The 14,147-nt window shown below is 43.0% G+C and overlaps 1 protein-coding gene across 6 annotated transcripts in view; it reads right to left on the bottom strand.

The window, feature by feature from the left end:
* Nucleotides 1-14,147, bottom strand: part of LOC142140662 (NACHT, LRR and PYD domains-containing protein 3-like) — a 141,818-nt gene that overhangs the window by 14,625 nt on the left and 113,046 nt on the right. For 5 of the 6 annotated variants that reach the window (XM_075198421.1, XM_075198418.1, XM_075198417.1 and 2 more), the window contains one exon: nucleotides 11,287-11,457. The exons of the other annotated variant lie outside the window; for it this stretch is intronic. In XM_075198421.1, coding sequence (XP_075054522.1) covers nucleotides 11,287-11,457 — 171 coding nt within the window. The remainder of the gene's footprint in view (nucleotides 1-11,286; nucleotides 11,458-14,147) is intronic. 6 annotated transcript variants of the gene reach the window in all.

Below are 14,147 nucleotides of genomic sequence, written 5' to 3' on the forward strand. Positions count from 1 at the left end.
CAACACATGTACGCCACACACTTCAAGAGCACTCTTGGAAAGATACATACATTTGTTGCACAATAGATGTAAGCTCACTTTACACCAGCACACCACATCGGAAAGGAATACTGGCGATTGGCAGAACAGTAGAAGAAGACCCAAACCTGGACAGAGATCAGATACAGTTCATGCTCAAAAGCATAGAATTCATACTCGCACACAACTACTTCCTACACCTACTACCTACAGACACAAGAGACAGCTATGGGAACTTAATTTGCCCCGAGCTATGCAAACCTATATATGAATTCCTGGGAACAGGACTTTATCTACAATAACAACCCCTACAACACAACGCTACATCAATGACATACTCCTTATATGGGAAGGAACAGAGTCCCTACTCAATGACTTCCTGAAACACATAATCCAAAACAAACTAAATCTGAGCTTCACAGAGAAACACAACACTAACAGCATAAACTTCCGAGACCTAACACTGAACATTGAAAACTCAGAGATCCACTCCAAAACATTCTATAAACCCGTAGACAGCAACAACTATGTCCTCAGAAGCAGCGGCCATAAAAACACCTGGCTTAACAACATCCCTTCAACCAATACAGAAACATCAAAAGGAACTGCACAAAGAACTCCAGTTATCTAGTCCAAGCCCAAGACAGGATATCTAGATTCAAAGAGAGGATAGGTCTCCCCGACTCTAACAGAAGCTAAAACCAAAGTCACAATATGTTATGGACTGGAATAATATCAGGCCAAGTGGGCGGTTCCCACGAAGGCCTGGGCACGTGACTAGCTGAGTCAGGATCATATGATGCTTAGAGAATAAGAGCACAAGGCAATGGGTCTGCTTAATATGTACTTCAATGAATATGAGCATAGTACATATCAACACATAATAACAATGCAGCAAATAATAATGAGATGTAGAGATAAGCAGTACATCATATATAACATTACAATGGTTAAGCATTAAACACGGCAGTACTGCAAATCACAAGGAATATAGATATATGGGACATAAATGCAAGTATCAATAAAACACATAGAATATGTATTGCATCCACTGAGCACAGAAGGAGTCCACGGCTGACTACTAGCAGGTTCTGTGCACATCAGAATATGTAAGTTAGTCACAGCAGGGCGTGGCAATGGTTTTGTATTTGGCAGTAGTCAGTATGCAGCATGGATTGTGATATCCGTGACAAGACAAGTATAGAGACCAGCAAAGTTCTATACACAGAGATGGTGGGTCACAATGTTCAGGATACCACAGGGGTCCGGTAATTAGTAGAGATTAGCACTACAACATATATGCAAGGTAAGAGTCTGATCACCGCAGAGTGTAGAAATAGCAGCATCAGCGGACACAGTCCAGAAGGTATCAAATAAGTTCTTGTACAGTAGTATAGGTGAGATGGCAGTTCAGTATATCACAATGATGAGAATCTGCACACTTGGCATAATAAACAAAGTCTTGTCAAATGATGCATAAAGATACTTGCAAACAGGAGAGTCCCAAAGATGGTTGGTTGATGAAGCAGGTTCACCCACAGGGAATCCAACAGGAGAGTTCAGGAATGCACAAGGGTCAGAGAATACACAGGAGTCCATGGAGTCAGACAAGCAAACAAGTTGCACTGACAATGAGCAGGTGTCAGTGCGGAGTTTAAATAGAGCAAGTTTGAATGACCCGCCCTGAAGGTGAGTCATGTGATCCACAGGAGAACAGAGCAGACAGGGAAAGTAGCAAACCTGGACAGGATTGTTACACAATAATAGATAGGTCCAAGCTAATTAAAATCACCAAAGTCAACCCCGGAAGTTCAAAACCACCTAAAGACGACACCATCCGCTTCATCACCCAATACAACAAAAACAGTTACAAAATGAAAAAGATTCTGCAGGCACCCTGAAACATCCTTAAAAGTGACCACTACATAAGCCCATTGCTACTAGACATACCCCACATTACACACAGAAAAGTCGGAGACCAATAACCTCTTAGTACCAAGCCACGTAAAAACCCACAGAACCGTGAAAAATAAAAGCAACACACCAACACCCAAAGGTTACAAAAACTGCGGGAGCTGCAAAGCCTGCCACAACAACACAATCAAAAACTTCAACACTTTTATCTCCACAACAACAGGAGAACTAATCCAAATAAAGAAAACCATAAACTGCCAATCCAGCCACATTGTCTACCTCATCACATGCACCTGCAACCTAAAATATGTTGGACGTAAGGCGAGACCCCTAAACGTAAGGATGCTTGAACACATGAACAACATCCAAAAAAACAAAACACAAAATTTAGTTGAACACTTCTAAACAGCACATAACAACAAAATTGACAACTTACAATTAGTAGGAATAGACAAAATTAAAATGCCAGAACGGAAAGGGGACATAAAAAAGATTTTAACTAGACTAGAAACCAAATGGATATACAAACTTATAACCCTAACACCAAACTGTCTAAACACTGAGATAGACCTTTGGAGCTTTCCATAAAAAACACACTCTCACCCCATACAACTCATCTCTCCACGACCACAATAACCACACATACAACCGATCTCTACTTACCCCACCACCTAAAATGACACAAGAAAAACACTCAATCGAATAACTTAAACTTACGATTTAATTTGGAAAACATCCACCATACACTGAAGCAATATTCATTCTCATCACTATATTTCATTTACATCACCATTACTCCATTCATTTTTTATCCCCAGTCTCATCTTTTATTTATCATTTTCATATATTTATATGTTCTATAATTTTACATGTTTCACACTTAGTATATTATCCAGTAATAATTTCAGCACTATTTTTATTATATTCTCATTGTTATTTGTATAAGTGGAGTAGAGATCCTTCATCTCTACTACACTTATACTGCTATATACATTTCTCTCTAGTTTATTCCCACCTCTACTTTCCTATTCACCGTCTCATAACTTATCCCTTCCATCCCCTTTACTCTACTCACTCACAACCACCCGATATTCCCCCCCACACCAACTACACTAAAATCCGCGCTGCCCCACACATACAAGCCACACAGTCTCCCTGAATGACAGCCCTCCCGACAAGCTGCTACAGACACTGCTGGGCATGCATACGAGACACAACATAGAGATGTGCATCCCGGGGGAACCTAACAGAGAGATGCGCGCACATCCACCAACACAAAGTTGGCACCTGCATCTCACATAGGAGATGCGCACGCACCCCCCCCACTACACCACCAACGAACTTAAAACACCTTTTGCTTTGGGAGAAGCATCATCTTAAAAGTAGCTTTATGACTTAGCCAGGAGACCTCGTAGTTGATCCAACTCTTAGTCAATGCAGTAAGATGTGTAAGTAGCCGGGTATAATTGGTTTCAAATATATCAGCCGTGGTGGCAGGAATGTGAATGCCCAAGTAAGGCAGGAATTTTTGGACAAATACAAAAGGGAATTTCCTTTGTAGAAGCATAAGAGTTGGTAGGGGAATGTTAATGGGCAAAGCCTCCGATTTGGTGATATTAAGTTTATAAATAGCGATATAATATGAGCTGTAGGGCCGAAAATGAGGTCCCTGGGTTAGTGACAAACAAGAACACATCATCCGCAAACAAACATAATTTATAGGAAGATGAGTAAAGAGTGATCACCCGGGAAGTCAGCTGCTGATCTAATTGTTGGGCCAAGGTGCAATAGCCAGGGCAAACATCAGAGGGGATAAGGGGCAGCCCTGTCTAGTACCATTTGAGATAGAGAAGGGAAAAGAAAGAAAGCAATTACTAAAAATTCTAGCTGTTGGTCATTGATAGAGAGCTAAAATAGAATGAAGGATAATCCCAAAGGAAACCAAATTTAACTTCTTTCATATATAGCCAGTGAAGCCTATCGAAGGCTTTAATTCGCATCTAGAGACAACAAGACTAGTTCTGCTGCAGAGTCTTGTACTAAGTCTATTACGTTTAAAATACGCCTAGTATTATCTGATGCCTGGTGACCAGGTATAAAACCCACTTGATCCGGATGGATGAGGTAGGGAAGAAATGGGTTCAGCCTGATGGCAATTAATTTAGCGAAGATCTTTAAATCTGTATTGAGAAAGGCAATGGGTTTATAATTTTTATAGTATGAGTGATCTTCGGGATCGTAATGATCTGTGCCTCCAGCATTTCTACTGGAAAGCTATCTCCACTCATCACTTTTTTGTACAAAGCAGTGAGAAGTGGGACCAGGGTCTCTCTGAATGTGGTATAAAAGGAGTTAATGTATCCATCCGGGCCAGGGGCCTCAGCAGGGTCTTCATGACTACCTCTACTTCCTGTGGAGAGCAAGGGAGATTACGGGATGCCAGATTATCAGCATCAAGGGTTGGGAGGCGCAAGTGGTGCAAAAAAGCAGCTATTGAGGTTGATATTTGTTGTGACAGACTGGTGTCATCTTGCAGATTATAGAGGTCAGTGTAATATTTGGCAAATAGGTTCCCTATATCAGATGGGTAGTATGATTTATTCCCAAGGGAATCATGAAGCATTTTAATTCTGTTCTGAGCCTGCTTGTTTTTTCCTAATACTATTCAGTTCTTTCCGAAGTGATTTGGATGAATTATTCTGATTTTGGTGCTCAAGGTGTGCTAGCTGAGATTCAAGGTCTTATTGGTGGTGATGATATTGCTTTTTCAGATGAGCACCTATTTGAATGGCCATTAGGGCACACCAATGCATAGAGTGAGATGTATCATCTGGGCTGCTTGTAGATAAAGCTCTAGGGGTTCTGAAAGGGCAACTTTGGGTCCAGAGAGCAAGAGTATGGGGCTAATAAAGAGACTATGGTCACCTGTATATCATCCAGTAGTTCTACCAGTATAAGGTAGTGACACGATTTATCATCAACTTTTTTTGTGGAGGGTGAATTGCACTCGAGCACTGAACAGGATGGAGACCCCATTCCTTTTGAATGGGCCGTTGGCAGAATAGGAGATCGGAAATCGAGGATCTTGAAACGTGAAGGAGGGGGAGTGGGAGGAAGAGTGGGTCTCCTGGAGAGCCACAACATCTACGTTTATGAAAAGTAGTGAAAGCTAGCCTGCGTTTATTTGGGGAGTTAGAGAAAGAAAATTAACCATTGTCTATATAATAGGGGAAAGTTTTTACGGAGGTAGCCAGTCAAGAAAAAGCGTCCCTTGAGCAAGTGGTGGGGACGGGGAAGGTAAAAAAACAAAAAAAGGGGAAAAAACAAAGCTAGCCCGAAGATGGGGCTAAAGTATTTGCCACAGAGAAAAAGTGAGTGGCAAACTAGTTAACATGTGTTTCAAGAGTGTCAAACATTAATATGACCATTAATATGACCATGTGATAGTGTAACATTTGAACGAAACCTAAGCATGGAACAAACTGAAAAATATAATATGTCCTGCTCTCATCGAGAAGTGAGGTCTGGGCACCGGAACCCCAGTACTTCAATGAAAGGGATGGGGGCACCATCACCCCGAGGCATCCCTCAAGAAGACTGTATGAGAAAAGGCAACAAATGGGAATTATGTTATTCTAGCATGTGCAAAATGAAAGTGTGGCAAGACGGCATAACACAAGTAAATATACTTATCCAGTCAGAGATGAGAGATGTGAGATACTATCTAGTCCTTCTGAACTTGGAACCATTCCGTACAAAGCGGAGATTCCCTTGGAGCTAAGCCTGATGAAGGAGAGATTTGCTATTCTTCGAACAATAACTTAGAACCTGCTCTCAATGATTAGATGACATATGTGGATCTGTCGCTATGAATCAACCAGCAAGCCCCAACGATAAGGGATAGCATTGGCCCGTAAAGCTGTTGTGATTGGTTGTAAGGAGCGCCATTTTTTGAAAGTCATCAAGGAAAGATCCTGGAATAGTTGTAAATCGCCAAGTATGGCCACGTTGTAGTCGTTCCATACAGCACGGAGGATAGCCTCCTTGGTAGTAAAAAAGTGAATTCGGAAGAGAGTGTCCCTTAGTTGGTTGCCTACCGCTAAGCGAGGGTGGGGCAATCGATGGATGCGATCAATCAGGATGTTCTTGTCTTTCGTTGTAGGCGGTCATTTCCAGAACAAAGACATGACGTAGTTCTGTAGGTCAGAGCTCGAAACAGATTCTGGCATGCTCTTATTTTGACATTATTCCTACATGAGTGGTCCTCAAGGTCTGCCACCTTGTCTTTCCAGAAGGATACTTCATTTTGCAGTTGATTGTGAGATGTACGGATTTTTAATTATGTAAGGCAACCAATGCCCGCATTTTAGACTCAAGCTAGTCTGTGCGATCTCCCAGCTCCGCCATATCGGTTCTCACACCACCCAATGCCACCCGTAGTTCATTAAACAGGTCTGTTCACAGGGCAGTCAGCATTTGCTGCAAAGTACAGGCAGTAAGTGGTATGTCCAGCCCAACCTCTGGGTCTTCAGCAGATAGAGGCAGGGGAGAGGGGAGGGCAACAGCATCTGGGATCACTGCAGGTTGGGGACGATCCTTGTTGGACGGGGAAGATCCCGTCTTAGAGGAAGCTTTTGGTTAGAAGTGGATTGGGGAGCAAGGATGTTAGGATTTTTCTTCTTAGTAGGCATAATGACATACAGGTCAGCTTTAGCAGATGGACAGAGCAAAGGTCCGCTCAGACGGAATGAAAGTAGAATCGAAGATAATCACATGTAGTTCCACATGGGTGGCAGGTTCAGCATTACTAATCAAACGTACTCCATGAGTATTGATACAGAAGCAGATTGTGTGCAGGAAAGAATTAGCTGCTGAATGAGTTAGAGAGTCATATGTCCCACCTCTTCTCCTCCTAGATTAATAAGTGAGGTCTGCTGTAGAAATGAGATCTGCGCTGTACCAGTACTGGTTGACCACTAGGTTTTAGGAGGGTTCTCTGTTGGTAGATGGTTTCAGCCAGCCGGCCGGTATATAGGTGATAAATCAGAGGCACTGAGAAGAAATTTCTTTCCTTCTTTCTGGAGAAAGGTTTGATTTCAGTATTACCATGCAAGCTTCTAGGGTGGTATATTGCTATAGTGCTAGTGCACCATATAAGGGTAGAGTGTACTTGTGGAGTATGTACCATCAAAAAGAACAGATGAAGAGCTAAGGGCAGAAGATAGAGCAGTCTGAATGTACAGAATGAATAATGCAGCTCCTCATAGTGAGCACAGCTCTTTTGTGCTAGGGCTGTGCAGAGGAGTCAGTGTTCTAATGGTGTGAGAAGTCGGCCACCACTGAAGCCTCTCTTCAAGTCCCTTAGTCCGGCAGTCAGCTGTCCAGCTCTGCCAGACGATACCCAAGATAAACACTCCACAGTGAGCTCTGATCATGCCGAGCGATGGATGCGATGACCGAAAGTTGCACTCCAAAAACCGTAATTTCCGCACTTGAGACCGCGGCTGAGAATCTGGAAGCGCCATAGACAGTGAGCTCCAGGTGCCTTTTGGTCCAGGTAAGTCAAGTTCTTAATGGGAGTTTTAGTGGGGGGTAGCTGGGGACGTCTGGGAGCTGGATGTGCGGCTCAGTGGGATTCCGTCCGTGGTGCTGCCGGCTGTGAGAGTGTTTCAGATGCAGAAAGGCTGGCAGATATGTTACGGCGCATTGTAAAAGGGAGCCGGGTGCAGCATGAAGGGTCCCTGAAGTGATTAGAGGGGAATCCAGGCAGCCAAGGAGTATAGGCTATCACGCCATCCAGACAGCGAGAAGGCAGGACCAGGTTTGGTGCAGGGTGGCTCAGAGCAGGTCTCAGAGCTAAATAGTCGGCTCAACAGTTAGGAACACAAGCTGGTGATCAATGTGCCACAGGTATATTGCTGTTCACAGCTGTTTTCCCTGCAATGTGGCACAATTAGTAAGAGCTGATATACAGAGCTTCACAGAAAATGACCTGCCATATTCAACCTTCAGGCCACACCCCAACATGTTTTGATTTTAAAAAGAAAAATACATTTTGTCAGTTAAACTCAATCTCCTTAAACAAACAGAGGTGGGTAAGAGAAGAGGAGCCGTTCACATGAAAGTTGAAAAGCAAAATTTCATTTTCTGGCGGGCTTTTATGTTAAAGAAAAAAGCCCCAACACGAAGGAGGCGTTAATAAAAGGGGGAACAAGAAATCCCCCTCCCCAAGGACCAGCTCAGCAGGGTAGCTGTTCTAATGAAACCGCTGCTGCTCCTGGCTGGAGAACTTCATTAAGAGGGGCTGCATCCTAACCTGGACCCCGGCCCCCAGGAGCTTTATACATTTACTGGATGAAAATAAAAAATAACACAGTGTCTGGAGGGTGAGATTATAAAGCAGCACTTTATCATTTACACACCTCCACATGGATGCCGGGGCTAAAACATAACCAACTTCAAATATCCTCCTCGGAGGCAGGAAGAGGCAGAGGGCTTCTTCAGGGTCACAGTGATGTCGCGCTCATACGCTCACACACCTCGCAGACCCGGCATCTCCCACCTGAGTCTCTGAATGGAGCTCAACAAGCCAGCGCTACCCTCCCCCATCCTCACACCCTGGAGAACGGTGTCAGCCCTAGGACACCAATGGAGGTGGAAGGGAGGCATCAGAAAAGAAGTAAAAAGAAGTAACAACCTCAGCTAGTGAGGTAAGTGCCAGCTCCAGGCACTCAGGAAAAAACTGTTTATTGTCAGCAGGTGGGGAATATATAAAGGAGGAGTCCTTCATTTACATTTTAATTAACTCCTAAGTGTCCAGCTCCGCTACTGCATATATCTTCATAATGAAGCCGAGTCCCCCAGATGATATGCAAGAGGAATAGCTCAGAATGACTTTCCATGTACTGCAGGTGCTCTTATTATTCACTAGGATGACATAAATCATATATCTAACTAAGAGGATACTGACATGATTCAATCCATAAATATAAGTTATTTAAATCATCTATTATTAATATGTTTATATATCTAACATGGGCCTGGGCATTAACACATCAACACATCTAACCTTATGACCCCCACCCCATATTATTATCATATAATGTTACAGCCGCTCCCATTGTCTGTTTATCAAACAATACACATTTTTGTAAAAAACCTTTACTCTATTCTCTAGTTAAATCCTCTGTTCATCTGACCCCGTATATTATATACTGTCTCTGAGCACCCTGAAAAATCAAATCCTTTTGAAAGGAGAAAACTGCTGTGCGCCCTCCTGAAACTATAGAAGACCCCCACACATCCCCGATGACCCTCCGCCAGACCCGTCTCTACAAATTTATCTAATTTAAATAATCCCTACATACGAATTTTTTTTTTTTTTTTTTATATGGGTGTGAAAGTATGACATCACAAGCGTTCATTTACGCAAAAAGGCATTTTCACTGCGTAAATGACTCTTACTGTAATAAAGTTGTTTCTAAACACCGTTACATATGAGGAATAGAAGTGTCACCCTTTTGTCTAGGTCTCCAAATACCTAATGTGAGAGCTGTCTGGGAAATATAATATTATTATTGTACATTTGTAAGATGCCAGAGTGCTCCACAGCGCCGTACAGTAGGGAAGACAGGAGATACATAAAACAGGGACATACATAAAACAGGGACATGCAAGGTAAACAAAATAAATGCAGACATGAAAACAAAGGGTGTGGAGGACTCTGCTCATTAGACAGGTTACATTCTAAGTGGACAAGGGCACAGCTGAAACAAGAGGAGCGAGTGTGGCTCAGAGTGGAGATTGGGATGGATGTGACGGTGCATTAGTATCTGTGAAGTACCACTGCTAGCATCGGTACTTCATGATCTTTGATCGGTAATTAAGACGGAGGCATTGTTATCTGTGGCCAGGAAGGCTAAAGGAGACATCAGTTATTATTATTATTATTATTATTTTTTATTTATAGGGCACCACTAGGTATCCGTAGCGCCGCACAGGGACAGACAGAAACACGATACAGGGTGAGACAGCAAGGTACAGTTAACAAAAAGCACAGTAACTAAGAAGCTCAATGTACAGCTAGATGAGAGGTGAGAGCCCCCAGTGGGGTAGAGAGGGGGTAGAAGGGCAGGAGGACCTCACGGAAGAGTCAAGGAGCTGGAGAGCAGAGTTAAGGTGGTGGAGAACAGAAGGAGCGAAGGCCCTGCTCGAAGGAGCGTACAATCTAAGGGGAGGGTAGGACGGACAGAGACACAATGGTAGGAGGAGGGAATGGGGAGAACGGAGGCTGAGACGGAGAGGGGGGGAGATGAGAATGAAAAGGAGGGAGGTGAGAGGACGACAGGAGGGAGGGCAGGAGAGGGAGGGGGAGACTGGGAGGAGGTCAATTAGGTGGGGGACTGGAGGGCTTTAAGGAAAAGGTGGGTTTTTAAGGCCCGTTTGAAGCTGGACATGTTGGGGGAAGTTCTGATGGAACGTGGAAGCTGGTTCCAGTGGAGGGGGGCAGCGCGGGAGAAGTCTTGGATGCGAGCATGGGAGGAGGTAACCAGGGGGGAAGAGAGGCAGCGGTCGTTAGCCGAACGCAGAGGGCGGGATGGAGTTCCTCGTGGTTACCTGCTCGTTGGTGAAAAAGAGTTGCTGTCACCCGCGGTCAGAGAGACTTTCTGAAGGACATTGGAAAAGTTTATTTCACAGATAAGCCTGCTTTGTTTTTATATAATGTACGGGCATTTTATTGTCATATATGGATACGGCTTATTTGATTAAAATCTGTTTTTTATAAGGAAGTCCATATGTCATGAACGCACTACACTATTGTTTAATATTTTCCTATTGAGTTTTAGTTTGGAATCCATTGAATAGGAGGTTCAATCTACACAAGAAGGAGCTTGGGATCTCAGAGGGATTTTTTCCCCAGATAAGTGATTTTACTACTTCTATTTGGTACGAGGCCAATTGAATTGTATGGTCACCATTTTTACATTGATGATATCACACTATGTTTGGCACTTCTCTTTCTTTTGTATCTATCTAGGTTTTACATCTACAAGTTGATGTTAAAAGTGAAGCAGCCTACTGTATGTGATTTATAATATTTAAGAACGATTTAATCATGTGAGCACCGTTGTCTTTTCACTATTATGTATATATATATATATTATATAATATATATATATATATATATATTATATAATATATATATATATATATATATATATATATATATATATATATATACACTCAGATTACATAAATGGAAATTATAATAGGTAAAGTTTCTGTGATTTTGCCTTGTGTGGTCTATGTCTTGTACTGAGAGGGCAGTTATATAAATACTAATACATTTCTTACGTAAGATCTTGTAGGATACAGTCTGGATGTCTTAGTCCCTTGCATAGAAGTTTTATTCCAGAGTCCTGCAGCTTGTTCCCAGACAGGTTCAGTCTGATCAGAGACCGATGTGTAATAAGAACAGAGCGGAGATCATCACAGTAGGATGAGGTCAGACCACACTCACATAACCTGATGAAAGATGAGGTATCTGGATTAGTAATTTCTTATCATTTCCAGCCTCACACTCAGCATGAAGTAATAACTGAAAGAATAAACTGTGTAATGTAGATACAATTGTTGGTGTATATTGCAGCTATTAGGATGTAGGTGTATGTCACTGATAATGTTGTTATTGATGTACTAAGTATAGATAGGTAGGTGGATGTGTAGCCGGATAACGTCTCCTTAGAGTATTGATCAGTAAAAGATCATGTGACCTCAGAATGACTTTCCATGAACTGCAGGCACTTTTATTATCAGTTACTTTAGGATGACATAAATCATATATCTAACTAAGACAGGGGTTATTTACATGAATCAATCCACATATATAAAAACATATTAACATATTGATTAAAGATTTAAAAATCCCATTGTTTCCTGGACATTCGCAAATCAACACATCTAATCTTCTGACCCCCACCCCATATTATTATCATATAATGTGACAGACGCTCCCATTGTCTGTTTATCAAACAATACACATTTTTGTAAAAAACCTTTTGACTTATTTAATTAAAATCAGTTTTTTTATAAGTTTTTTATGCCTTGGCAACGGTCGGCCGGGATTCGGAAATGACGTCCCGGTCGTCAAGGTGACGGCCGGGACGCCAGAGGGCACAGTAAGCAAACCGCGGTGGCTGTGAGTACCGCCGCGGCTCATGACAGTACCCCCCCTTGAGGAGGGGTTAAGGAACCCCAACACCCAGGTTTCTTAGGAAATTTCCTGAAGAATTCTTTCAAATGTTTAGTAGCATGGAGTTGTCTTCCCAGAACCCAAGACCGCTCTTCCACACCTCGATTCTTCTATTGTACCAGGAAGTGCAGCTGGGCCTGTACCTTCTTAGAATCAAGAATCTTCTGCATAACAAATTTTTTAGGTCTGTTCCGATTCCGTCCATATGAACTTGGAAGCTGGGATTGACTTGGATAAAGAACAGGTTTGAGTAGGGAGCAATGGAACGTGCTGGGGATCCTTAATGAGCCAGGAATTTTCAACCTAAATGCTACGGAATTAATCTGCTTGAGAATGAGAAACGGACAGATGAATTTAGGGCCCAATTTCCTGCAGGGCTGTCTGAGCCTAATATTTCTTGTAGAAAGCCACACTTTCTGGCCCACTTTGAAGAAGCAGGTGGTACGGTGGCGATCCGAATTTTTTTTTTGCAGAGAATGAGGCCCGTCTTAAAGAGGATTGCACTTTTTTTCCAGATGACCTTGAGATCAGCAGCTGTAGAACGAATTTCCGAAATGCCAGTGGATTTCAGGGAATACAAGGAATTGGCCCTGGGATGAAAACCAAAATTGCAGAAGAATGGGGAGGTTTGAGTGGATGAATGACATGAATTATTGTAGGCAAACTCCGCCCAGGGTAACAAGGAGGAGCAGTTGTCATGAAATTCTGAAGTGTAACAACGTAAGATCTGTTCCAAAACTAGCTAACCCCTCTCAGTCTGCCCATTAGATTGAGGGTGGTATGCAGAAGAAATACTAACCTTGATTCCCAGAAGGGTAAAAATGGATTTCCAGAATTGTGCTATGAATTGGGAACCACGATCGGAAACGATATCAATAGGAAGTCCTTGAAGGCGGAATATAAGCTGGATGAACAGGACTGCCAAATCTCGAGCACTAGGAAGCCTGGTCAGCGGTATGAAATGTGTCATTTTGCTGAAGCGGTCTACTACCACCCATATGGTGTTGTGACCTGCGGCGCGAGGTAGATCGACTATAAAGTCCATAGATAAGTGTGTCCAGGGTTTTGCAGGAATGGGCAAAGGAACCAATTGGCCTGCAGGCTGACTCCTGGGGACTTTGTTCCTGGCACAACCCTCACACGAGAGGACATAACTCTTAACGTCAGCAGACAATGATGGCCACCAGACAGTACGGGAAATAATTTCTAACGTTTTCTGAATTCCAGGATGTCCAGCAGTCCTACTATTATGCGCCTCTGCAACAACCGCCTTCCTTAAATGGACTGGAACAAATAGACACTGCTCCGAAGTATTATCAGGAGCTAATCTTTGAAATCTTTGAAGTGTGACGCTCAGGTCTTGGGTTAGCCCAGCCTGGATTATGAAAGAGGGAATGATAGGCTCCGGGTTTGTAACTGGAACATGGTGTGCCAAGAAGCTTCTAGACAGAGCATCTGCCCGGACATTTTTGGAACCTGGTCGGTAGGTGATCACAAATTTGAAACGGGTAAAGAACAACGACCAATGGGCCTGTCTGGGATTTAGGCGTTTGGCCGATTGAATATATTGTAAGTTCTTGTGGTCTGTAATAACAGAGATTTGATGTGTAGCACCCTCTAGCCAATGTCGCCATTCCTCAAAGCCCCATTTAACAGCCAATAGTTCTCTATTGCCCACATCGTAGTTGTCCTCAGCGGAAGAGAACTTACGGGAGAAGTAAGCACATGGGTGCAGATGGTGAGTAAGAGAGTCTTTCTGAGACAATATAGCTCCAGCACCGACATCAGAGGCGTCGACTTCAAGAACAAATGGTTTAGTATGGTCAGGGTGTCTAAGGACCCGAGCGGATACAAAGGCTTTCTTCAAACTTTCATATGAGGCCACTGCTTGGGGCGACCAATTAATTGGATCCATTCCTTTGCGGGTCAGGGCGACAATAGGAACCACAATGTCTGCAAAACC

The sequence above is a fragment of the Mixophyes fleayi genome, chromosome 2 (assembly GCF_038048845.1).
Source record: "Mixophyes fleayi isolate aMixFle1 chromosome 2, aMixFle1.hap1, whole genome shotgun sequence".
Taxonomy (NCBI): Eukaryota; Metazoa; Chordata; class Amphibia; order Anura; family Limnodynastidae; genus Mixophyes; species Mixophyes fleayi.